General features: G+C 47.4%; 1 protein-coding gene and 1 long non-coding RNA gene across 13 annotated transcripts in view; one reads left to right on the forward strand and one right to left on the reverse strand.

The window, feature by feature from the left end:
• ST6GAL1 (ST6 beta-galactoside alpha-2,6-sialyltransferase 1) overlaps positions 1–9,221 on the forward strand; it is a 47,324-nt gene extending 38,103 nt beyond the window's left edge. For 10 of the 12 annotated variants that reach the window (XM_037406669.1, XM_037406666.1, XM_037406665.1 and 7 more), the window contains 3 exons: positions 3,995–4,096; positions 5,265–5,439; positions 7,702–8,065. In XM_037406669.1, coding sequence (XP_037262566.1) covers positions 3,995–4,096; positions 5,265–5,439; positions 7,702–7,943 — 519 coding nt within the window. In that variant the 3' untranslated portion in view covers positions 7,944–8,065. Of the gene's footprint in view, positions 1–3,609; positions 3,829–3,994; positions 4,097–5,264; positions 5,440–7,701 lie in introns of those variants that run through there. The other 2 variants (XM_037406676.1, XM_037406664.1) reach the window with 2 other exon arrangements.
• Positions 8,634–22,058, reverse strand: LOC119156629. The gene is made up of 2 exons (XR_005107251.1): positions 20,582–22,058; positions 8,634–18,839 (listed from the first exon to the last, which is right to left on the reverse strand). It is a non-coding gene; the product is annotated as an uncharacterized LOC119156629 (long non-coding RNA).
• Between the last annotated feature and the right edge of the window lie 1,058 nt (positions 22,059–23,116).

Here is a 23,116-nt window from a genome sequence, read left to right on the forward strand (position 1 = left end):
GGAGGCTGTAGGCACATCAGGGCTGAGGGGGAGAGCGGAGAAGAGATGGGGGACTGAAGTGTAGCTTTTGTACTCCAGAACCAAAAAAGGCCATTCCCTTTCCTCACCCCAAAACTAAGATTTTACAGGCGCAGAGTTTTCTCATCTGTTCCTCTGTGAGGAGTCCATACATGCTGCCCTGTAACAAGGTTTGAAGTTTCTCAAAGCAGCAGCAGGAGTTTGGCCATCCCCTTCAAAGGCAAGACACGTAGCTAGCTTGTAACCAGTTTCTCTAGTTTGTTTTGTGTGTCTTTTGAATTATGTTCTTGCTTCTTGTGCAAATGCTGTTTCTACCTCCTCCTGCTCTTGGGTCTCACCTTGTCCCCTTGCTACTGTGCTCTGTTCTCTGCTCGCTGCATCTAGGTTCCTCTGCGTTAAACCACCAGTCAGATGTGGGTCAGTTTGTCCTTTCTGAACCTGTCTGGTTTTAGCAGATGTATCTGGCTGCTGACATCTTTTTTCCTCTGTCCTCTTTGACCTCTCTGGGTTTTTTTTAATCTGTCCCTTCCATATGCATTTTTACTATGCCAGATAGGTGCTATCGCTTAAGAAAACTTTCTCTGGAGGATGTGCTCATTGCCAAACTTACTGTGATATGAAGTCGTTTACCAGCAAAAACATGTACATGACCCATGTGATACCAGGGTTACCCGCACAGGGAGGAGGCTAACTCTGTGATTGTACAGCTGTAGTACAGCAGTAATAACTCTCCATGTGGATGCTCTTGTTTTGGACCAAGTGTAGTTGTCGTCACGTTGTTACAGCGCTGCTGTTCTCCATGCAGATCAGCCTGTAGCCATGGGTGATGTTTTTCATCTGCCACCATCCCCTCTGAAAGGAGACACCAGCTTAGAAAACTTCAATTACAGGGAGAGCAAAATTGTTGGGAGCTTTTAGAGCCTCAGGTTAACTCAAAATGCAGCATTGACCTAGCTGCTGAAAGGGCAAAAGATGCTCTCATGTGAATAGCACAGGAGTCTCTCTTTTGGAGTTTCTAAGGTGAAGAGCTCTAATTGTGGTCCCTGTTATCTTCAGGGATCACTAGATTGAGAGCCTGGTTTTCTTCTGTGGTTTTATTTGCACTTTTAATGGTGCTGTTCTAGCCACGGCAACATCATTTGAACCTTCTTGTTGGTGGGGTTGCCTGATGGCACGTTGTTTTTCCGTGCTGCAGCAGCTGTGCCGTGCCTTGCAGAGCTCTCACAGGCATCAGGTGCTACTGGACAAGCTGCAATCTGTTCTTGGTCTGTTGGGCTTTTCTTTTGTTAGAAGTGGTCACTGGGAACCAGGATGGGATGGTGGCTTGGCTGCTCTTATTTTGGCTCTTGCCAAATATGAAGGAAATGGGATCTCCTGAATCTAGTCTGCCAAAACAAGTCTGTATTGAATAGTATCTCTTCGGCATGTGTGGCCGGTGGCCCTAAGTTGTTTAATAATTATTTTAAGCTATTTTTCTGTAATTTGCTGACCAGTCTTTAGCACATATCTGGGGATGGATGCTTTCAACAGTAGAGTGGGCTATCTTGTACGTGGGTGTACAGGGAAAGATTTGCTACTGGCAGGAAGGGGAGAAATTTGGGATCCTCGCTAGGATAGGCTTGTAGGTCCCCAGGCTCGGAAGTTGTTCTCAATAAAGAAATTCTTTTAACACTGCCTTGCTTATTTTTTTAAACCTTCACTAGGTCATCAGTATTGCTTCCTTTAATGGCATGTTTTCCTGCAGCCTTACCCAAGGCATCAATTTGCCCTGGGAAAGCAGTCACGTCTTGCAAAAATAAGGGCTGAACAGCGTGCAGGGGGAGTGCCAATGTCATTGTGTAGGACAGAGCTCCTTTCTAGGAGAACTGACCAAGGACCAGAGTACCTCCTTCCTCCCAGCCCTTGTTTACAGTTCTTGGCTGGCTCCTGGCTGTCACGGAGAGCGCAGTCTGCTTTGGCTGCCTTTGCTGTTATTGCCACTAATGAGTCTGCAGGGAGGAAGGGAAAGGAGATAGCACATCGGTGGAATAGAGTAATATTGTGATGGGAAAGGGGAGCGTGTTTAGATTACCAGGGCATTGACTGTGGTAGTCGGAGAGAAGGAACTTGTTTTGATGCGGTCAGTAAACATACCAGGAGGTTAGGGGCTGTATTAGCAAGATGCTTGCTAAACAGTGAATTGGTTAAAGGACAAATAAACTAGGAAATCAATAGATCAGTTGACTAATTAGGATGAAAAAGCTGGGCAAGAAAAAGAAGTCATGTAGCAATTCAAGGGAATTTAGCTGCTTGGAAAGACTGGGTCGCTACTGGACAGATCAGGTAGGTGAGATCTGGGGAGCCAGGTTCCTCCAGCAGGCAGGTTAAGTGACTGATAGATAATTAGTAGTGCCAAGAGCCAGCTCCGTGGGGTGGGGGGGATAGAAACAGCAAACTCCTTGTGGCTGTGGAGGGGCTCCCCCCAGGCTGCTTATCCCTTGGTGGCTTCTGTGCCTGTCACAGCTCTCTCCAGGGGTTTGTGTGCCTCTGCCAACTCACATGGCTTTGCTTGGCTGACCTTTGCTTTTTCTGATGCACAGCCTCTCTCCAAAGCTCCTTTCACGTGTTTCACATCAGAAAAGTGCCTGAAAGATTTCTAGCCTTTAAATAGAAACACTGAAATGAAAATGAAGGCCCTGTGCCTGTCCCGTGGCAGCGCTCCATCCCGCTTGTCCCTGGCGAGGGGTGGCTGGTGCCAGCAGCCGTGCCCCCTCCCTGCCGCCGCAATCCTGGAGCTCAGGCTGGAGTTCACACCTGCAGCACCGCATGCTCCTGCTAACAAGTGCCCTAGATGTCGTAGCTCCTCCGAGGAAATGAAAGCAGGCAGTACATATGGTCCAAGCCAGAGCCTAAACCCGTGGAGTTAAGAACAGATGTGAGGGAACCCTTCTCGCTTTTGGAATAATTCACCTCTGGGCTGGCCAGTGTCCTTGTGCTCTGGTTGGGGGGATGGCCAGCGAGGCTGGGGGCAGCTGGGATACTCGAGGATAAATTGGCTAGCTCTTAACTAGATCCGTGGAGAAAATCGAGACAAATGGGAGCTGCTTTTTATGGTCATGCTTTTCTGCAGCAGATGCTTACAAGCTGTCCCTGTGGTGGTTATGCCTTTGGGTGGGGAGGACAGGAGAGCAATCCCTGTCTTGTGTGATCCTGCCTGTTTGCTTTTTGCTGCAGACCTGGGTTCCCCTCGGGTGTCACAAGCTGTGGCGGTGGTGTGCAGGCTGCAGCGGCCACCCTCTCTGTGTGAACCACTGGGTTGTGTTCACTTGGGAAAGCCTCTGGTGGAGCCGCCTCTCCCCACTGGTGCTGCCTGCAGCCCCCGTGCCTTGCTGTTGGGGTGCTTCCCTTCCCGTGGCCGCTCCCAGGAGATGCAGAGCTCCCTTGCCCGAGCTGCAGCCCCCCGCTCTGGGGAGGCGAGGGGGGCTCTGGGGGGGCTGGGCACGCCGTGCTGTCCTGCCTTTTGCACTGGTGGTCCCGCAGCAGGGCGGCGGGGCGCTGAGCCCTGGCTGCTGACTCCATGCTGCTCGGGAGAAATCACCCCCGTGCAGATGTTTTTTGCATCAAGTGACGTTTCTTGATAAAGCCAACCGTGTGTTTGCGTTGGGCTCCTCCTGGACTGTCCTGGTGACTGGTGGCAGTGACTAATGTTCTCACATGCTTCTGGTAGCTGGGGCGATGGTATCCTACGTACCAGGGGGTCGCTCTGCAGGTCCTGTCCTTGTTTTATTATTGAAGATGGATAGAGGAAGCCTTGCAACGGCAGTTTTCCTTGTGAGCCTCCGCTGCATCCTCCGCTGGTAGATAGGGCGTCACTTGGGGGTCGTGTCCCTGCCTGCATGCGGTGGCTGTGGCTGTAGTCCCCTGTGGTTTAGTGCTTGGCTGCCTGCTAAATCTGACAGCATGCTGTACGTTATTGTATTTCTTGTTGTTATTCAAGCTTGTCACTGTTGAGGAGCAGCAGTTCCTGAGGGAAGCACTGTATAACACTGGAATCTTAATTGTCTGGGATCCAGCACCATATCATGCAGAAATTCATGAGGTAAGGCTGAGTTTTCTGTAAGTAAAATCAGATTCATATGCTTCAAAGTGTGTCAGCCCACTTCCTCTTAATGCGGGCAATCACTCATCTTTAAGGCCATTTTTCTTTGATATCATGGATGTATCTGTACGTGCTTCTGAGAGTATCCTGTGCGCGGGTGCTCCTAGGCAGACCCTTGCCTGTTCCTGATGCCGGTGAGGGCCTCCGACCAGGTGTAACAGGTCACCACCTTTACTGTCCCCTGGGCTGGTGCTGCAGTGAGGAGGTCACTGCTGGCTGCAGCAGCTGTCATCTCATCAGAGGGTGACCTCCTCTTCCTGACAGTCGCTGTAAGATTTGCGGATGGTTGATGCTTGCGTATTTCAAGCCCCAGTCAGACATGAGATACACTTGATGCATTATGAACGGATTGGGAAACCCTCTGAAGATCTTAGCAAATGTCTCCTCTCCGCATCAGCTAGACTTTCACTTGTGGGTGTTGCAGTCCTTCTAGCATTCTCTTTTCATTCTGAGTACAAAAGAGTGTTATTTGATGGGTGATGAGCTTTGGAAGCGCAGGGTGAAAGCAGGTAGAAGTGAATAGTCCATTCTTAGCTTTTATTTTAAGCTCTGCCTGTAACTGAGAGGTCTTTGCATTCCTTTCTCTGGGCTGCATTTCCTATTTTCTCACTGATGTTTATTTTTGTGTTTTGTCCCACACCTCCAGGAGACATGAGGGTGTATGTACAGCGTGTTCAGGAGTCAGTAAAACCAGGATGGGATATTCTTAGCATGGGAAAAAAAACTTCAAAATAATTTTAAGAAAACATAAACCATTCCTAAGTGTTTTTACTGGAAGGGAAAGCTTTAGGATGCAAATCAGTTCAGCCTGGTTTGGGAGGCAGTGCCTGCAGAACTGGATGCTCCTCTCCAGCGTGGAGAGGGTTCAGGGCCTGTAATGTTTAAGACTGAGCTCTCAATGTCATCTGCTCTTGGGAGGTGCAGAATGAAATTATGCAAGATGCTGATTTCATTTAATGGTCCTTCACTGAGATCTGGGTTTTCCTTGCTCTGTGCACCAAGTCAAGTCATTCATCCTCGTTTCCTGTTGGTTATAGGAAACAGTGGGCTAGGAGTAAAAACAGTGGGCTAGGAGTAAAAAATCTGACTTCTTGTTTCCATTTTGCAGTGGTACAGAAAACCAGACTACAACTTTTTTGAAAGCTATAAGTCATACCGTAGTGCACATCCAGAGCAGCCTTTCTATATTCTGAATCCAAAAATGCAGTGGCAACTTTGGGATATTCTGCAGGAGAATTCTCTGGAGCATATTCAACCTAATCCGCCATCATCAGGAATGCTTGGTAAGATAATTGCCCTCTGAACTTCTCTTTCAGTTTGCAGGCAGGAACTCCCCAGGATGCCTTTTTTTTCAAAGGCAACTACAAATTTATGGTGCTTATCAGAGTTATTTTTACAGTGTTTGTCTTATGCCAGAATTTAAGCTTCCTGTCTTTAAAGTAGCAGCTCGGTTGTGTTAAAGTAAGCAGTTTGCAGCATCGCTCTGAAACAGCAGTTACAAACATGGCCTGGTTCCATGTGAAAACAGAAGAGCAGATTGCAACACTGAGATGGTCTCGAGAATTCCTAGCTTCTAGCACCAAAGCGGTTCCCATAGGGTGCAAGAGGAAGGGTACAGCTCCTGCAGCCTCACAGCTTGTCAGGCAGATAAATCTGGTTACTGCAGATGAAATCTAAGTGCCTGCCTGTTTATGCTTTCCATATATAAATATGGAAATGTGTGTGTATATATATATATATATATATATATATATATGGAAAAATATATACAGCTAAAGACTTACTGGGGGGCTGGGGCTGGTCAGACTCATTAGTTGCCTTGAAAAGTTCAGTGATATTACTCCTTATTCAGCATGCTCACGTCTTGTTTGTCAGCATGCTAAATCCAGCCTGCTGGCGAAGAGGCTCGTTTTACATTCTGCTGTTGCAAAGCTTTTCCTTCTTACTGGAGAGCAGATCTCATGACCAGCTGAATAAAAGGGAGTGAACTTCTTGGGAAGTTCACATGTATTTGAAATCACAGCGTTAGACGTGTGGTCATCTTTGCCACATGGATGTCCAGCTTGCTGTGCTTCAGCCCCTCCTCTGCTCCCATCGCTGCTGGGACACAGGCACCCTTCTACCTCCGTGTAAACAGAGCCACTTCTTATTTCTGCTGGTTGGGTGTCTAGTTTTCTTCCAGAACCTTGCTCTCACCTAGCACCTATGGCATCACTGCTGGGATATATGTGCAGAACAGCTGTGTAACAGCATAGTCGATGACTTCAGCAGCAAAATCGCTGTTCACTGGAGCTGGGGGCTTGAAGGCAGGCGCCGGGCTGTGTCAGACAGCAAATTCCTCTGTCACTTAACTTTGGGCCATGTTACATGCTTTGTAAAACAAGCCACCTTGCCAGGCTCAGGGGCACTGACACGTTCCAGCTGGCAGCTCTGGGTTTCCTGGAAGGCCTAAACACGAATGGAAACTGTCATTCGAAAAGGTGGATGGAAATGTGTTTAGAATGCACCTTAGTTAAACAAGTGGTTTCATGGACGGGTTCTTCTAATGTTTTGCAAACTGTGTTCATCATGTCACAGTCCCTCATGTCTCAGGTACTGCATGAGTTTTTGGTGCTGTTATACCTTTCCCTAGTATATTTTTGCTATTTCTTGCACTAAAAGAAAAGTAGCCAATACCCTGTGGCTTCTGATCTGGCCAGAAGGGTGGTCTGTGCCCGGCACTGGCCGTTGTGTCCCCTGGTGTTCGTGTCCCTCGTGTCGGGACACAGGAGGGCAGCACCACTCTGCTGCGGGGCGGCGGGGGTGGGGGTGGGCCTCCATACCCTCGGCACCCCCAGGGGCAGTGGGGGAGAGGGGCAAGGTCTCATCGCTGCTTACCCGAGCAGGTTTGAGATGGGCTGCTTGGATCACCTGGATCATAGAACACGGAGGTTGGTAATGACCTCTGAGATCATCAAGTCCAGCTGCTAAGCCAGGGCTGCTGAGCAACCACTACACCACGTCCCTAAGAATGGCACCTACATGTTTTTTTAAACACCTCCAGGGATGGCAACTCCACCACCTCCTTGGGCAGCCTGTTCCAGTGCTTGACCACCCTTTTAGCGAAAAAAGTTTTCCTAATCCCCAATCTAAACCTCCCCTGGTGCAACCTGAGGCTGTTTCCTCTTGTCCTGTTGCTTCTCATCTGGGAGCAGAGCCCGACCCCCCTTCCCCGCAGCCCCTGTCAGGTAGCTGTAGGGAGCAGTACTTGCAATGCACGTTGGCAGACACCTACGTTTCCACAAAGGTTGTGGAGAATGGTGGCACTCCTAGAAACTGGCCATTCGACATGGCTGTCACTGCAAACAGCCTGCTGTGATCCAGTCAATCATACCTTGTGCAAGAAAGGGCTTCAGAACACAGCCCCATCTGGCCAGGCGTGTTTTCTCCCTGCCTCGTCTAAATATTCAGCCAGGAAACCCTTTCCCTTGGAGCTGGCTGCTCCTTGCTGACCACCCGTCTCGCTGGAATGTTTCATCGGTGCTCTGGTTTTTTTCCCTCCCTAGGCATCGTGATCATGATGACGCTCTGCGATGAGGTGGACGTGTACGAATTTCTCCCTTCCAAACGGCAGACGGACATTTGCCACTATTACCAGAAGTTTCACGACCGTGCGTGTACCATGGGAGCTTACCACCCCCTCCTGTTTGAGAAAAACTTGGTGAAACATATAAACCAGGGCACAGATGAGGACATCTATACTCACGGGAAAGTTACTTTGCCCGGCTTCCGAAAGGTGCATTGCTAGCGGACCAGTTTTTAGCGTGTTTAGGGATTTTTTTCTTGACCGTCAAAGCACTTTTTAAATCAGGGTTGTCAGATTTGTTAGGTCTAAGCACTGGCATGTTTTGATAGCTCTTCATCTTGCAGCACTTGCTCTTAAGACTTGATTGCCTAACTTCTCCCACCTGTAAGGCAGCGTTAATACAGTGCGGTACGTCCACGCGGTGTCTGCATGAGCCACTGCAATAAATTTACTCCCGCTGGAGCCAGGCTCGTGCAGCAGGTGGATATCTCTGTCTTCATCTCAGCTGGTGATAGTGTATGGGAGATGCAGGAGATGCTTTCTGAGCAGAGATTGCATGAGTCACGATCGAATGCCAAATACTGTTGGGTTTGCTTCAGAGGGGTTATGACAGCCGAGAACCTGGTCCATTGAGAAACTGGAAAAATAATTTAAAACTTGTTCCCATAGTCCTAGGAGCTCTTTGGACCAGGGCTGATTTATGGAAACAGTCGAAGCTGTGTACTGATAAGCTAAACTCCTAGTCTACAATATTTGATTTTATAAACACTTTGAAAGGAAGTTGCCATGGTTATTGTATAAATTGTAAGACTTTTGAAACCATTCAGATGGTATTTTTGGCAAAGGAAGAGGGAGGCAACTCACAACTTGGTGATTCTTGCAAGACTTTTTAATCTTCTTACCTTTTTCTGGTTTTTTTAATAGCTTAAAATAAATTTTAGTGAACATTTACTTCTACAGTACAGTGCTGTGCTTGGTACAGAAGAAGCCTTATTTCAAAAATGTTTTGGGGAAGATGCTCTGAGACACAAATGCTCCCGTTTGGGAGTACTCACTGGAAGTCGGTACCTCTTTCCAGCTCTCTGCTGATCTACTTTTGCAACTGTTGGCAAATTACTTGCAGGCTCGTCTCCAGTAACAGAAATACCACATAGCTGCTGCTAGATGAGTTCCGCTTCTCCGCCAGCTACCTGAGGTGATCTCTCAGCTGCTGTGTGCTTTTTCTGAACAGGTGGGGGGCAGACGCATTGCTTCCGTGCTTCAGGAGCGGTGGGGAGGGAGAGCATGCTCTGCTTCTTGTACTCAAACGCAGACGGAATTGAGGAGGCACCTTCTTTCTGCTCGGGGACTCCCCCGTGGCAGCATGGTGGTAGTAGCAGCTCTGCAGCCTCTGTGTGTTGGTGAGAACACCTTCCCTGTCCTCTTCTGTACTGATGTGTTTCATGATGTCTGTAAAGAAAGCTTTTTCTTCTCCTGTTTTGAATAAATCCTGTGAAGTCATTGGCCTGTTCCTGCCTTGGTGAAAGCGGTATAAATGTTGCTCGGTGACCCTGCGGACTTGTACCAGCCTTGCATCAGCGCAGGCAGAGGTGGGAGGGAGCTGCTCACCAGCTGGTTTCACTGAGCCCACCACTCTTGTCCCATCTGGGTGAGGGGGCCGCTGCAGGGCTGTTCTCAGCTCTCAGGCTGGCTTTCTGCACGCCCGTCTGTTGGGATGGATTGGATCTGTCAGTGTTAATGAATTGTATTTGCAGTGTGTATTCTGCAATTGTATTTGTGATTTGTGTTTGTATTCTGCAGCGCTCCTGCAAGAAGAAGATGTCAGACGGGCTCCCCAGGGTCTTTCAGAGCCCTCGGTTACATGTGGGCAATAGTGTTGCACTGGGCATGGAATTTCAAACAGTATGCTAACAGTTTTAGCTAGATCCAACGTGTGATCCATTTGCAATCTAAAGAGAGTCTTACATGACAGGAATTATGACAGAGCTTAAAATAGGCCAGTGTTAACTCTTTTTTTTTTTTCCTCCTTGGCTGCATAGATCCAAATCTAATATACATCACAAGTGATGACAAGTCTGGTGTTTGGAAGAGCCAAGTTTAAGTTAGTGGGCAGTAATAGCTAGACTGTAACAAAAGCCTTATCCCTCCTGCAGTTGCTGTTCCCAGAGTATGAACGGCTTTCTACCCATGTGGAAAGCAGGAAGAGGGCAACAACCGCCCTTTACAGTGAGCCACTGAAGGGCCAGATGCTGGGAAAGATGTTCTGTAATGGTATGGGAAGGGTGTGGGGCAAGGTCAGCAAGTCTGGGGAGGAGGAGAAGGAAGGGGTTATTTTAGGTTTTGATGTAGGAAAGACCACCACAATCAAAAGGAGAGATATTTCTGTTTATTGGTTAGAAAGACTCTTCCTTAGCTGTAACTTCATAGCTCCTCCCTGCAGTATAAACTAACTTACAGCATTGCAGAAGCTCTGGTCTTTGAAGTGCTGAAAGGGATGGCAATTTTAGCTTCATTTCGGAGAGACACAGTCCTGAATTGTCTTCACTTCAAGTTCAACCTTTGCATTATCCAGTATTCCACCTATTTCTGCAGCTGTGCTGGTTAATTGGCAAAAAGTGTATTTTAGTATGACAGTGGACTGGTCGATAGGCTGTCAGGGTACCTCGTTTCTAAGTGTGGGCTCTTGGGAGCACATACTGGTCCTGTCTTGCCATTTTGAAAGCCTAGCTGATCCAGATTGTAAAAATAGCTTTTTAAAGACCTAGAATTGCAAAACCAGAGAGAGTTTCTGGAGGAAATAGCAACCTTTGATAGGACTTGTGGCAATAAAATATTATAGGTTATTTAGAGAAGGCAGTAGAGACCGATTTGTGATGTTAAGGAAGTGAAAGGGGTTTTCTCCACGCTATGAATATACCCGTCTTACAAAAGAGCCTGGTCTTAAATGTTTTAACATGCAATATGGGGCAAAGATTGTTCTGCTTTCCAGCTGGAAACCATTCCTTCCTCTTTGCCTTCAGGTGTACTGGAGAGCCAGGGGCGGGGGTGTGGAGGGGGGTCTGGTAAGATCAGAGCCCCAAGGAGGGAAGCGCAGCTGTCAGGGCCTCATGGTTGGATGAGGAAATATCTGGGCAACGCAGAAGCCATGACAGTATGTTACTGGCAGAGGAATGTTGGACTTCATTGTCTTTGAAGGAGAGCTTTCATTGTCTGGGCTGACAAGATGGCCTGTGGGTTGGTTGTTTGGCTTTCACTGAAGAAAAAAAAAAAAAAAAAGATCCAGAAATCCAAATGGTATGCACCTGAGTCAACACACCCTTCCTCACCTCCCCAGAAAGAATAGAGTGGTTGGGTGGGAGCTAGATCTGACAAGACACTAGTATAAAAAACCCCAAAGAAATCCATGCTGGCACTTCCTGGAGAGAAGGACGAGCCACCCCAGCCACGTATTCCTTTTGTTCTCTGTGCACGCACCCAGCTGAAGGTATGGGTACAAGACTGGTGGCTTAGTCTTCTCTGTTGTGTACCACGAAGTCTGATGCTCTTGCTCAGCACTGTGGATATTTCTTTTCAATTATGAATTGTACCAGCCTGGCAGGGGAGCACGTTCACATGCTTCAGGTGACAATACAAGGCACAGTGCAGAAGCATCAAGCTTCATCTTGGCACAGATAATTTGTGTGCATGGCCATATATGTATCTTAGCTCCTAGGAAATGCTTCAGAAACCATATGTCATGGAAATTCCCTGGTGCATTTATAGGGGAAGGTGGGAAAGAGCTTGTGGTGGGGGTTTGGGCGTGTTATTGGGTGTCCTGAGAAGAGAAGCTGCCTGCAGCCATCGTACTCAGCACAGCATCACCTGGAGCTAATGAGCTCGCTGGGGAATGGTGGGAGTGAGCTGTGACCCAGCTGGCTTTGTGCCTCGCCTGAGGTGAGAAGGAGCCACAGGTCAGGACTGTTTCCTGAAGGCAGAACTTGCAAGGAAGAGGATGTGCTGGTTTTTAAAACACGGATGAAGGAAGACTGGTATGTAGCCCTCTCTGCTCTGTAAGCAAGTAGCTTCTCTTTTTGTGCTAAATTCGGTGAGCTGCTTGGCAGCCTTGTCTTGTGAAAGGTATGGAAAATGGGTTCAGTATGAAAGACTGGGACTAGTCACCCTGATAACGTGACGGAGATCTGGCATCTCCTGGCAGTGGTAATGCACAGCTCAGGTCATGCACAGCTTGCCTGCTGTTCTGGAGCTGGGTGTGGAGGGATCCTTTTGGGGGGATTGTGTTAGAGGGTTGCAAACTCAGCAGCCTCATGCTATCTCCACTGAAAAAGGAAGGAGCCCTTGTATGGGCCAGCTTTCACACTCCCTGTTTCATCCAAGTCCTGTGAACTGCCTTCCTCCTCTAGAGAAGCAGCCTCTGCTGCTCTTTATCCTGCAGGATGCTGGCTCTGTGCTCGGGTGGCTCTCGGGCCGCAGTCCCACTGCTCCCACAGGGAGAGCTCTGCAGCTCGCAAGTATATCGTTCCTTCGCCTATTTGCTTTTCTGAGTGTGTGTGCTGGCAGGCATCCCTCTGCCTGCAGGCAGCCTGCGTCCAGTGGCAGGGCAGGCACTGCTGCCTGTGTCTGGGAGAGGCTGAGGTGATGCCCTGGGGTGTTTGTGTCAGCCTGTTTGCTTGCCTACAGCTATCTTTGCCATTTCACGTGTGATGAAGGGAGAATTTCATGTCAATTGCATCTTTTGACAGCCAGCTCAGGCTTGAAGCTTAGCACTCTACCCATAATTTCTGTTCAATGCACAATGAACAAAACTAATTTGGAAAGAAAATGTAAGCAATGAGTATTTGGAAAAAACCAACCACCCACACCTCCGTTCAAGGTATGTTTTGGGAAGATACATGGGTGCTTGCAAAGGCAGAATGGAAGGTGAACAGGGAAAAACTGACCCTGGAAATGGTTTGGGAAAGCACGTATCTAGTGCAGTTTGATCCAAATAACTATCTGAAAGTCAGAGAAGGGGAGGAGCAGAGGGAGTCGACTGAAAGCGGTTTGGTTTGGTGTGAGTAACTTCTGGCAGAAACCAGATCTTAAACAGAAACAGATACTTCCCCAAACGCCCTGAGCTCGCCTTCCTGCCTCCGTGCCAGCGCTGAGCATGCTGCTGGGCTTGAAGGTCAGCGTGCACTGAACGCTGCGCTCCTGGGAGCAAAACCAGCTTGAATGTCTTTATTTCCATTCATGCAAATGTCTTGCGGTGTTTTTCCTGCCTGGCCCTGGCCTCCTTTACAAATCCAGCAGCAAGCACTTCCACAAGCCGACGCCGTTACAACCTGTGGGCAGCCCCTTTGCAGTAGATGCCGGTGGCTGTTCTGCATGTCAGAAAAAGTTACAATCGGATCAAGTTACGATTTTAGTGTGTGGATGCGTACTTTTCAGTTTCAAGGAGTTGTAAAACCTTGTGTGGGTTTGCGAAGCCCCTGTGGCGGAGGGTGGTTTGCTGTAATAGACCACCAGGAGCGTTCAGCATCTCCGTCTGGGCTGGTCGCTCCGTGAGCAGGGCAGCAGCTGCCTCCACGTCCTCTCTGAGGAGGTGGCTTTGGGAGGATTCCTGGAGTTACGGCTGTCGGCTCGTCAAAGAGAAGGTGACGCTTCTCAGCGGTGTGAATGGGTGTGTTGGGGAAGGACGGGTGGCTGCACTGTGCCGGTGGTGGTCCCCTCCCCGCCGCGGCTGTGCCTGCCTTGTGGCATTGGGGTGAATGGGGGGAGTCACCCCCTTCAGTGCAGGGGCCACAGATGTGGTCAGGAGCGGTGTTAATCTTTCTGCATGTCCCCTTGTATCAATGCAGACCTCAGAAGGAGGGTCCTTGTAACGAGGTGATTAAATCAGCCAAGGTTGTGCTAATCCTGCTGCAGAAGAGCATCCTGGTGTGTGGTGGTACCCATGCCAAGCCTTAGCAATTCACGCAGAGCCCTTGACTTACCTTGTGCTGCTCTGGTGATGCTGAAGTGCCCTGGGCCACTTCAGTTCTGTAAACCTAACCTGCCAGAATGTGCCATGTCTGAGTCCTTCTCTGATGCTGAAAGACTAATCTCTGACATTGAAAAACTAAAACAAAAGGCAGGGTCCTGGCTGGTGGAAGTGGTACTAGCATTTGTAGCACTTATTTCCATTCTGAAAAAAAAAATAAAATCAGGAATATGTGTGAAAATAGGTTGTATTTGTGAAAAGCCAGTTGCAGGTATGTCCAGCAACATAAAAATAGGAGAACTGAATTGCACGTTCACCGTGTGGTTTATATATCACAGAATCAGTCTTATTTATGGTGTCTGAAGTGTTACATAAACACAAACCTTAACGAGTATGCAGAGGAGGAACTTTGCTTGGCTGAATATTCCACGCCTATTCAGAAATGCTGAATAGCTGCAATACTGCTTAAAATACTTCTCAAAAATGGAATGGAGCCAGACCTTTAACTGGGATAAATCAGTGGAGTATCCTGCGTTCAAGGAAGCTGTAACTCGTTTTCATGAACTGAGAATCTGTTTCCTCTCTTGGTTGCCTGGTTTTTCCTTGGGTATCTTCATAGACATTATCTATTTGATTCTTTCTTGGTTTATCAAAGATAGATGAAAGGCCCACATTTCTTAAGAAAATGTGTGTGAGGGGGCATTTGCAATTGAGTTGAGGAAGAAGGCTGAGCGAGGAGTTAAAAAAGCTGGACCTTCTGTGTCTGGGTCAAACTGCAAAGCAATTTGTTGGTAGGGAAATGGAGTGTTTTACGTAATTTAGAAAGTGCTGTCCTGTCCCAGCTGCCAGTTCAAGGCTCTTCGTAAGGGCTGGGTGAACTGGGACTCAAGCTGAAGAACTTAACGAAACGGTGAAGAAAACTTACTGGTCTGTTAGGGCTGAGATGTTCAAAGCAGTTATGACAAGAAGGAATTAATCTTGCTAAGTCGGACTGTCGTGGCAGATAATTGAGCCTGCCCAGGCTAATTGTGACCAACTGTTTAGATAAATGCTTTCCTTATTTTTAATGATGAAGAGTTCTAATTTGCATAAATGAGGTAGGAGGTCTCTTATTCAAATTCTAGGCATTGTTTGGTTAGGAAGATGGGTGAGTGACTTGGCCAAGGCAGTAGCGATTTGGCATTCCTGCTTTGGAGTGGCGTGAGGCAGCGCTATGGATAAGCTGTGTACCCTGTGTGTTCAGCTGCTGTCCAGCTGTGCAGGTCCACAGCTGCTCCAGGGGTGCCAGGCGTGCGGAGTGCTTTTTCTGCCCCGTGATTTCAAGCCTTTCATAGTCTTCCTCAATAAGCTTTGAAGCTTGAGCTGTCTTTGCACGCACCTCACCCCATCGCCTCTGAGGTTCCATCCTGAGCTGTCCCTGTGCCCCAGGGTTGAGCACAGTGCCTCTTGGTCTGAACCATTTTGGTCCTGCCACCAAGTGGAGGTGACAGCTGTAGCCAGGAGTGGCTGCTTTGCACGCCATGATCCGACTGCAGATACTGGTGTGGGATGCCAACAAAAAGCCGCAAAACAGGTACGTCTTCATAAATGAAGCTTACCCGGTCACTGTTGGATTGACTTCTCATTGACCCTACCCAGGTTCTTCTGGGGCACGGGTGCTGGGTGGGGACGGCTGGCTGGGTGCTCTGTGCAACCTGTATTACAACAGTGCCAGCCTCTGGGTGTCTTTTTCTCACGACCCTGAAACTCAAGCACATCCCCTCTGTGCCAGCCCAGTAAACCCATGTCCTCCCTCGCTGTGTCCCACACAAAGGGAAGGCTGTCTCTCCAGACGTCAGTTCTCAAGATGTTTAAAGCAAACAAGGGCAGAGCGAGGGAATGTGGGTGCATCTGGGGTACGTAAGGACACCTGCAGCTGGAAGCTGGTCTGGGGTGAGGGTTTGGTGTGCTAGGCTTCATGGTGATGGTTTCATCCAGCTCTGTGTGCCAGTCTCTTGCCTCCCGACATCCTCCTGCCTGCGTGCCCCACAGCGGTGCCCTGAAGGAATTCTCATTTACTCTGTTTTAATGCTAAGCTTTTATTTAATACTGAAATGAATGATAGTGCTGTAATACAGCATTGTCACGTGTGGCAGAGGATGGAAAAAAAATAAATGGTCTGCGTGAAGAAGGAAGTGGTATGTCAAGTAACCAGCTATTTTCATCGCTGTTTGACATAAAACGGACAATAGAGGAAACTGCCTAAGTTAAATTCATTTTCAGTTCTGTTATAAAGCTACTAATATTAAAAGGAAGCTTGTGTTGCCCCCTGCTTCCCCTCCCATTCTGACTGCCCCCTGTCACCCTAAGTGTGTGAATGGCCACGCTGCCTCCCACAGCCCCTGCAGGTCCCTGGGGACTCACCATGGCGGGGCTGTGCTGCACCCCGCAGCGCCTTTCCCTGCCCTGGAGGGTCTCTGGGGAGTTGGACAGGGATGGTGATGGTTGTGAGTGTGTTTCTGCTTTATGAAACCTGTATGCTTGTAGCGGTCTCATCCCATCATCGCTCGCTATCCATCCTATCTCGCAAGCAGATGGTTTCTGTCGAGCTGGATTTGGTATTTCCATAGCCTCAGCTTTAGGTGGGTGCTTCATTCAGTAGTCTTCCAGCGTAAGCAGTAAAGGATCTTTGGAAAAGCTGATACACAAATTAATAGCAGCTGAGCTGCTACCATCACCTGAAGTCATGCTTTGTTTTTGTGAAGGGCAATTTGCCAGCATACCCCTCTGTTAGCCAAGGTCTTACATTTCCCCCTGTGCCCAGCTGTAACTGAGTGGATGGTCACAAGGGAGATGCTCAGAGGAAAAACAATAAATAAATACAGAAAAGTTCTAGAAGTGGGTCCAGGAAAGGTCGGCCTCATGGTTTGCTGAAGCAGATGAACCTGAGGTAATGCAGCGAGATCATTAAAGGGTGGTAAGAGGGATGTGACCGTAAATGGATTTTAAAGTACTGAGGAAGAGGTACCAGGACTGCACAACAAATATACGTGGGACCACATGCACCGCGCTGCTTTCGGTACAAGGAAACTGTGCCAGGGCAGATTGTTTTGCATCTCCGGTACAAACGATACGGAGGTGAATACAGCTGTTTCTGCCAAGTATTTTAGTACAAAAGCCCCATAAGGCAGAACCATCATTAGCTTAATCACCCCAAACTCCCCAAAGCTATTGGGAACACCTGAGTATCCTGCTTGAGTTTTTCAGTTGTGAAGTTGCATTTCAGAGGTTCTCTGTGCATCAGCAACTACCAGAAATGTTTTATATTTTTCTTCCATGGGGGGCTGAGGCTGCAGGGGTTTCTCAGTACAAGGCTGAGGATTGCAGTGCTTGTGGAAGCACCATGGGTTGGTAAAATCTATTTGACCCTATGCACCGGAGAGACTGGGAGTCACATAGAGTTTGCTTGCTCAAAGGGTGCTCTGGAGAGTCCCTCCTCACCGCTTGCTGAGCTTCCCTCAAGTTAAATATTTCCTCTATGTTTATTTGCTAATGTACCTTTTGCTTTGATGCATGAAGACAGTGATCTGGCAGAACCAAATACAGCGGTTTCCAAGAGCACAGCCCTTAAAAAGAGATCTTCCTTTGAAGTTGGAAGGTGGTTATTCCATGGAGGGCAGCGCTTGGCACTTGTTCATTTGTCAAACCATAATAAAAGCTTAATGATCAGCAGGGAAAAAAACTGGAAAATGGCATATTCAGTAAGAATGGGAAGAGCTGTGAAGTAACTTTCAGGAAAGCTTTTATTTGTTAAAAAAAGAAGAAGGAAAAGAAAAAAGTCCCCCATCTTGTCAGCCATATATCTAACAGGCAAAGTACTTGGCATGCAACTCCATCACTTGGTACTCAGTCCCAGCAGGCAGTCATGAGTGTCCTCATGTTTTGCTGCAGTATTAATGTTTTAAGGTCCTCTACTGAAGCAAATACACGGGTGCTCATCAGAAATCCTGTAGTCCAGAAACCGTCTCCATTTGCAAGCCTGAGCAAGCCCTTGCCTGGTGCAGAACCTGGAGCTGTTCCCCTTGCGTGGCTGATGGTGAGCACCCAGCGCTCCACCAGCGGAGTGCCAGAAGTGAATTTGTGCCAGTGTGCTGGGTTGCTTCTCAGCCAGATATATGCTGTTCAGTGTGATTTAAGGAGTCTGTTCTTGTACTGTTGGGACTCTGCAGGCTTTTAGTGCCATATGAGATGTGTTTGTTGTGTATACATACACATATATATACACACACACACGTACACATAAACTTGCACAAGGGGAAGAAGCAAAGGTGCAGAGTGAAGCAATGGTGTTTTAATCAAGAATGGCTGTGAGGGGCACTCCCGGCTCTGGGGATAACTTTTGGGGTCTGAAGGGCTCTGCTCTCGTACATGCTTCCTGAGCACAAGTTTACCCATAATATTGCCATATGTGGCCAGATTGCCCTTCTGTATTGTACTTGTGATACCTGTTAGTCTGGTGTGTGCTTATATTTTAATTCTGAAGTTGGGAAAGGTCATGAATCTGCGCTGGTAACAGATGACTGCCGGTGTGCTACATGCAGACCCGCACGCTGGAGGGCTGTCCCGGGCTGAGGGTCTCTGTTTGTTATGGCAGTGTGTTGTCGATGCAGGAGAATTTCTATTTTTGCCATGTGTAGCCTCCTTTTCTTGTCTTTTGGGAGAGGATGGAAGTCTCCAGGTACTTTCCTCGTACGTACATTGCAGATTCAGTATTTCCAACAGTACAGCAAGATCCATTAAGAGGATGGAGCACAAGCTGGAATTTGGGTAGTGGAAATGTTTGCATGTGCTCCGAAGTGTGAGCAGGTGTAATCAGGGGGTATTTTCACACTTACACTAAAGGACATGCGTAAATGAAAATCGGTTTCTTTCATTCAGCTACAATTTAATGAATTTTGCCTGCCTTAATTGAGTTCCCAAGGTCAGTGCTTTCAGGCATTCAGGTTGTCGTAGGTTGGCTGATGCTTTCGCTACTGCTTCAAAGACTGCTTAATTTTGTAGCATGTTGAAGTAATTAAAGTCACTGGTGTAGTCTAAAACAAGCTTTCTAATGCCTATTACCACAGCTGTTCCTCAGTTTCTCTCTCAGGATTAGTAATTTGATGCTTTTAGATATCTGGCTGGAAGAAAAGAGCAAAAAATAAAGCCTAAATATATCAATTTGGATAAAACCACAGCCCTCCCCACCCCACCCCCACCCGCAAATAGATACGTCCCACAGAGAAAAAATAGTATTTAAAAATATATATTTTAATTAAAGCAGCTTTCGGTATGCATCATGAACTTGCACAATTGCAACTTTCTCATTAGAAAACTAAGGAATGAAGTATTTAAAACGAAGAGTCACTTGCATTGTTTGAGATTTGAAATTTTTTTTGTTTGAGATTTTATTGAGCCTTGAAAAATGTGGAGCCTGATGGTTTTTTCCTCCAAAGTCATTTGGCATCACCTCAGAACAGCAGTTGTACTGGTTTGGGGAATATCCCCAGGTCATTAGTTCTGGTTTGGACACCAGAAGGGCTGTGTCCCCGACTGCCTCGACGTACGTGGAGTCAGCCAGGGGTGGTGCTGCACTGGTGGGTGAGCTGGACCATAGGTGGTGGGAAGAAATAACACATGAAGGATTGCTCTGTGTCCCCCTGCAGGCTTCGGTGTGAGGAGGGGTTGCAGCTGGGAAGGGGTTGCCCCCAGCCCCACCAGCCCCTTCTCCCCAGTGCCACTGGGCAGGTGGATGGGGCAGCTGCTGGGGCAGCTGGGGCAGTGGTACCAGGTGGGGGGGGGTCTCCTCTTCCTGGCTACGAGCATATGGGAGATACGCTGCTGGGCAGGGTCAGGAGTCTCATACTCCTATCTATTTTTAATAAATTGGGAGAAAATTTACACCATTTTAGTATTCATCTCAGCCATTTAAATATGTGACTCCCCCCCTCATGCATGTATTTTTTTTGTCTAATTATAATTTTCTGACATACTTTCTTCCTGGAAGCCAAAGTTATTAGCGTTTATCCTCCCAGGACTGAATGCCTCAGTTAATCTCTGAGTCATTCTTCCAATTACACATTAATTTATCCAGTATTGCTCTTCGCTGCTAGGAGCAGTAATGAGAAACACACCAGTCTCGGACTGAAATTTGCTGAAGGGAAGGAGTAACAAGTCTGTGGTGTATCTTTGGGGGATGACTCGGTGAGAGGTATACTGAAACACACAGAGTGTTTGGGAAGGCAATTGGGGGAAGTGTGATGACTGATTTACTCCATGGAGCTTTGCAGTATGCAAGTGGGTGAGGAGGAACTCCTCAGGGGTTTGGTGCCTGCATGTCTTCTCCCCCTCGCTTTCCCTCCTGACTCTTGGGATGCCAGCTTCTAAATTAGCCTCAGCTTTCTCCCTGCTAACCCATTCAGGAGAAGATACGGATTGCTGAAGGCATCTAGTGCTCTGGTTTGCAGATCGACCACAAACTTGCGAAAGAAATGACTTGTCATCTGGGCAGCTTGAGATCACTCTTCCCCAGGTTTTCTTGGGGGGTGGGGGAAAGGCAAAAAAGCAAATACTTAGCTGTTTATGTTATTCAAAATAGAAAATGCTCTTAAAGTTATTCTTGAAAGATGCAGGTGGAAAAAATGGAGGCTGAAATGCTTCAGCTGTTTTCACTGCAGTGCAGCCTGCAGTGTCTGTAGCCCAAGCCTTGGACTGACGGGCATAAAGACCTGTTTGAGCAACGGAGCCAGTTGTCCTGAAGAAGCCGGTGGGGAACCTGTATGACCGAAACATGGGGAAATGGTATTTACACTGGTGCTGTCTGCAAGACAGAGAAATCGCGTGAGTCAGTAAGTCGGTATCTGAAAGGCATCGGCACACAAACCTGCTGTGCAGTCGGGGCTGTCGGTGAAAAGCCGTAAGCTGAAACCCCTTTGGGGTGATGTGAGCTGCAGCGAGGACGCTCCCACAGCGTGGTTGTGCATCACCCAAAGGCAGAGCTGACATCTGACCTACGGAGCTGCTCATGACAAGCTAATGCTTTAAGGAGCTGTAGTGTTGCTTGCCTGGATCTCGCGGTTGATCTGTAACTGAAGCTCTGCCTTGACAGATGGGTCAGACCTGGACTCCTGACGGGGGGGGGGTGGGTCCCTTCATGGGGTGCACGTGTTGGAGCGAGGCACAGCCTTGCAGAGCATGTTAGCTGCCGTGACCACTTCACTCTTCCGATCTGTTCCAGCAAGTCTGGATGGATTTTCTCTATGCCCCATGTCTTAATTACTTTGTTGTTATCTGGAAGCAAATTCTGAGAAGCACAACTAAAATAAACATCCCCTCTCTCTTCTTGGAAACGCAGACGCCTGTTTGTTGGGCATGTCTATGACCTCCCAGGTTAATGAGCAACTTTCTGATGCAGTGTGGGGGTAAACCTCTCCTCTGGTTTGGTGTCAGATGGAAAGTTCAGTAGATAGAGGCATTTCCCACTCAGAAATGTAGACGGTGATAAAAGCCTTGATAGAGATGCCTGCCTTTGGGGGAGCATGTGCGGCACGGTACCGCAGTGTGGGGGTTCGGCCAGGGATGGGGTCACTCCAGGAGCAGTGACCTGGTGATGCTGCTGAGCTGGTTTGTGACACCAAATCAGGAACCAGTGCTTCTGGTTTCATTAGCAGTGACAGGCTCAGCTAGAGATATTTTGGCACTGAAAAGCCTGTCTTATAAACCTTATTTGCAGTGATTTATTAGTGTGTCCTTTTTCTTTTTTAATGGACAGTCCTTTTTAAAAATTTTTCTTTTAATAGATGAGTCGACTCATCTATTTAGGCAAATTATATTAAACAATATGTAGAAATAAGATTGCATGGAGCTCTTACTGTTGCTTTGATTAATCAATCTTCCTTTGTTCCATAAACATATTTTTATTCTGTCATCTTCTGTGCTTTTATGCAAAGTGAAATTATTTTATGATAAAGTGCTGTGCTATGTTAGATAATTCTGACAATAAAGAAAGCTTGGACTGTTAGTCCTCCTAACTGCATACTCTCAAACGTTCTTGTTTTCCCTAGACCTTACATGTCTTATGATACTCTTTTGAGATGTATCTTACATATGTTCGATAGAATAACCCACTAAATTATAAAAGATGTGGTGTTTGTGCTGCATTTGTACAGATCCAGCTATCGAATGCAACGGGGGTCACAATTGCCCTCCTTTTTCATGCTGTGTAGTAAAAGAAACACGACTTTCATTTAGTACGGCGAGAGATAATAGGCTTCAACTCGATCATAAAAAGACTTTTCCACTGAGAATTAGCTGCACTGAAGGAAAGGGTGGGAAATTACGTGGATAACAAGAATATATTAAGACCTGAATAATTTTATTCCAAACCTTTTTTACTCCCTTTTGCTTCAGGAAGAACAGGAGTGCCTGGTAAACAGGAATTAAGAAGGAACTTCCTATAGGGTTATCTCGTGTGGTGATGGCTCCCTACAGGGTTTCTCCTGCCTTTTCCTGGAATTGTTAAATTAAATCTGCCTCCAGATGAAATCAGCACTACCGAGTGCCTTGCTGCTCTTGAGGAATGTGGCAAGTCAAGTGCCAGGCTTTTAATACTGTACCTGAGCCCAAACCTGAGCCCGCTGGGTGGAGAAGTCCCGCTCCCGTCGAGATGAGCGGGGTCTCTGGAAGCCAGGCACGGGTGGGGCAGTCTGGTGGGCAACATCCTTTCATATTCGGAGCCTAAGCCCAACAGTAAGTTTTAGAATAAGCCTTAATAAAAAAATCCTTCCTATTTTCTGCTTCAGCAGGTGTTGATCAGATGAGGCTGTATTTGCCATTATATGTAGTAGATTAACCTTGTGGTTGTATTCTGGTATCTATAACTGAACGTGTTCCCATGTTTGGATTAAACCAGTTTTATCTGAATTTACCACAGTTGACTGGCAAATAGAGTGGCTTTGGCTTGTAATTGCTTTAACGCTGCAGTTCCACTCATTTTTAAAGAGAGTTGTTCTTAACTGGTTGAAGGAAAGCAACAGCTTTTGTTATATTCATTAATCACATGCTTGTTAAAATCCAGGGAGCCTCTCTAGTAACAGCACAGCGCTAGTTATATTTCAGTTATTCCTAGGATTGTTAACAAGGGGAGAGAACATGAAAGTCTTGCAGCATTTGCATTGTCACCAAGCTCAAAATAAGCATTGATGAAATTTAACGTGACCCTTTTTCGGTGCTTTTGTTGTAGTCCGTAGATAGTTACCTTCAGCCACCTTTCATTTCCCCCCAAGCACAGCTTATTTAGAGGCGTTGCAAACAGCTAAGCCCTTGTTCTCAAAGATCACATAAGGAGAAATCCTTTAAGATTTTTTTCCTTCCTATTTTTCAGCCTGTGATAGGTTTTCATGGGTGTCTTAAATCCTGC

Source organism: Falco rusticolus, chromosome 13 (assembly GCF_015220075.1).
Source record: "Falco rusticolus isolate bFalRus1 chromosome 13, bFalRus1.pri, whole genome shotgun sequence".
NCBI classification, from domain to species: Eukaryota; Metazoa; Chordata; class Aves; order Falconiformes; family Falconidae; genus Falco; species Falco rusticolus.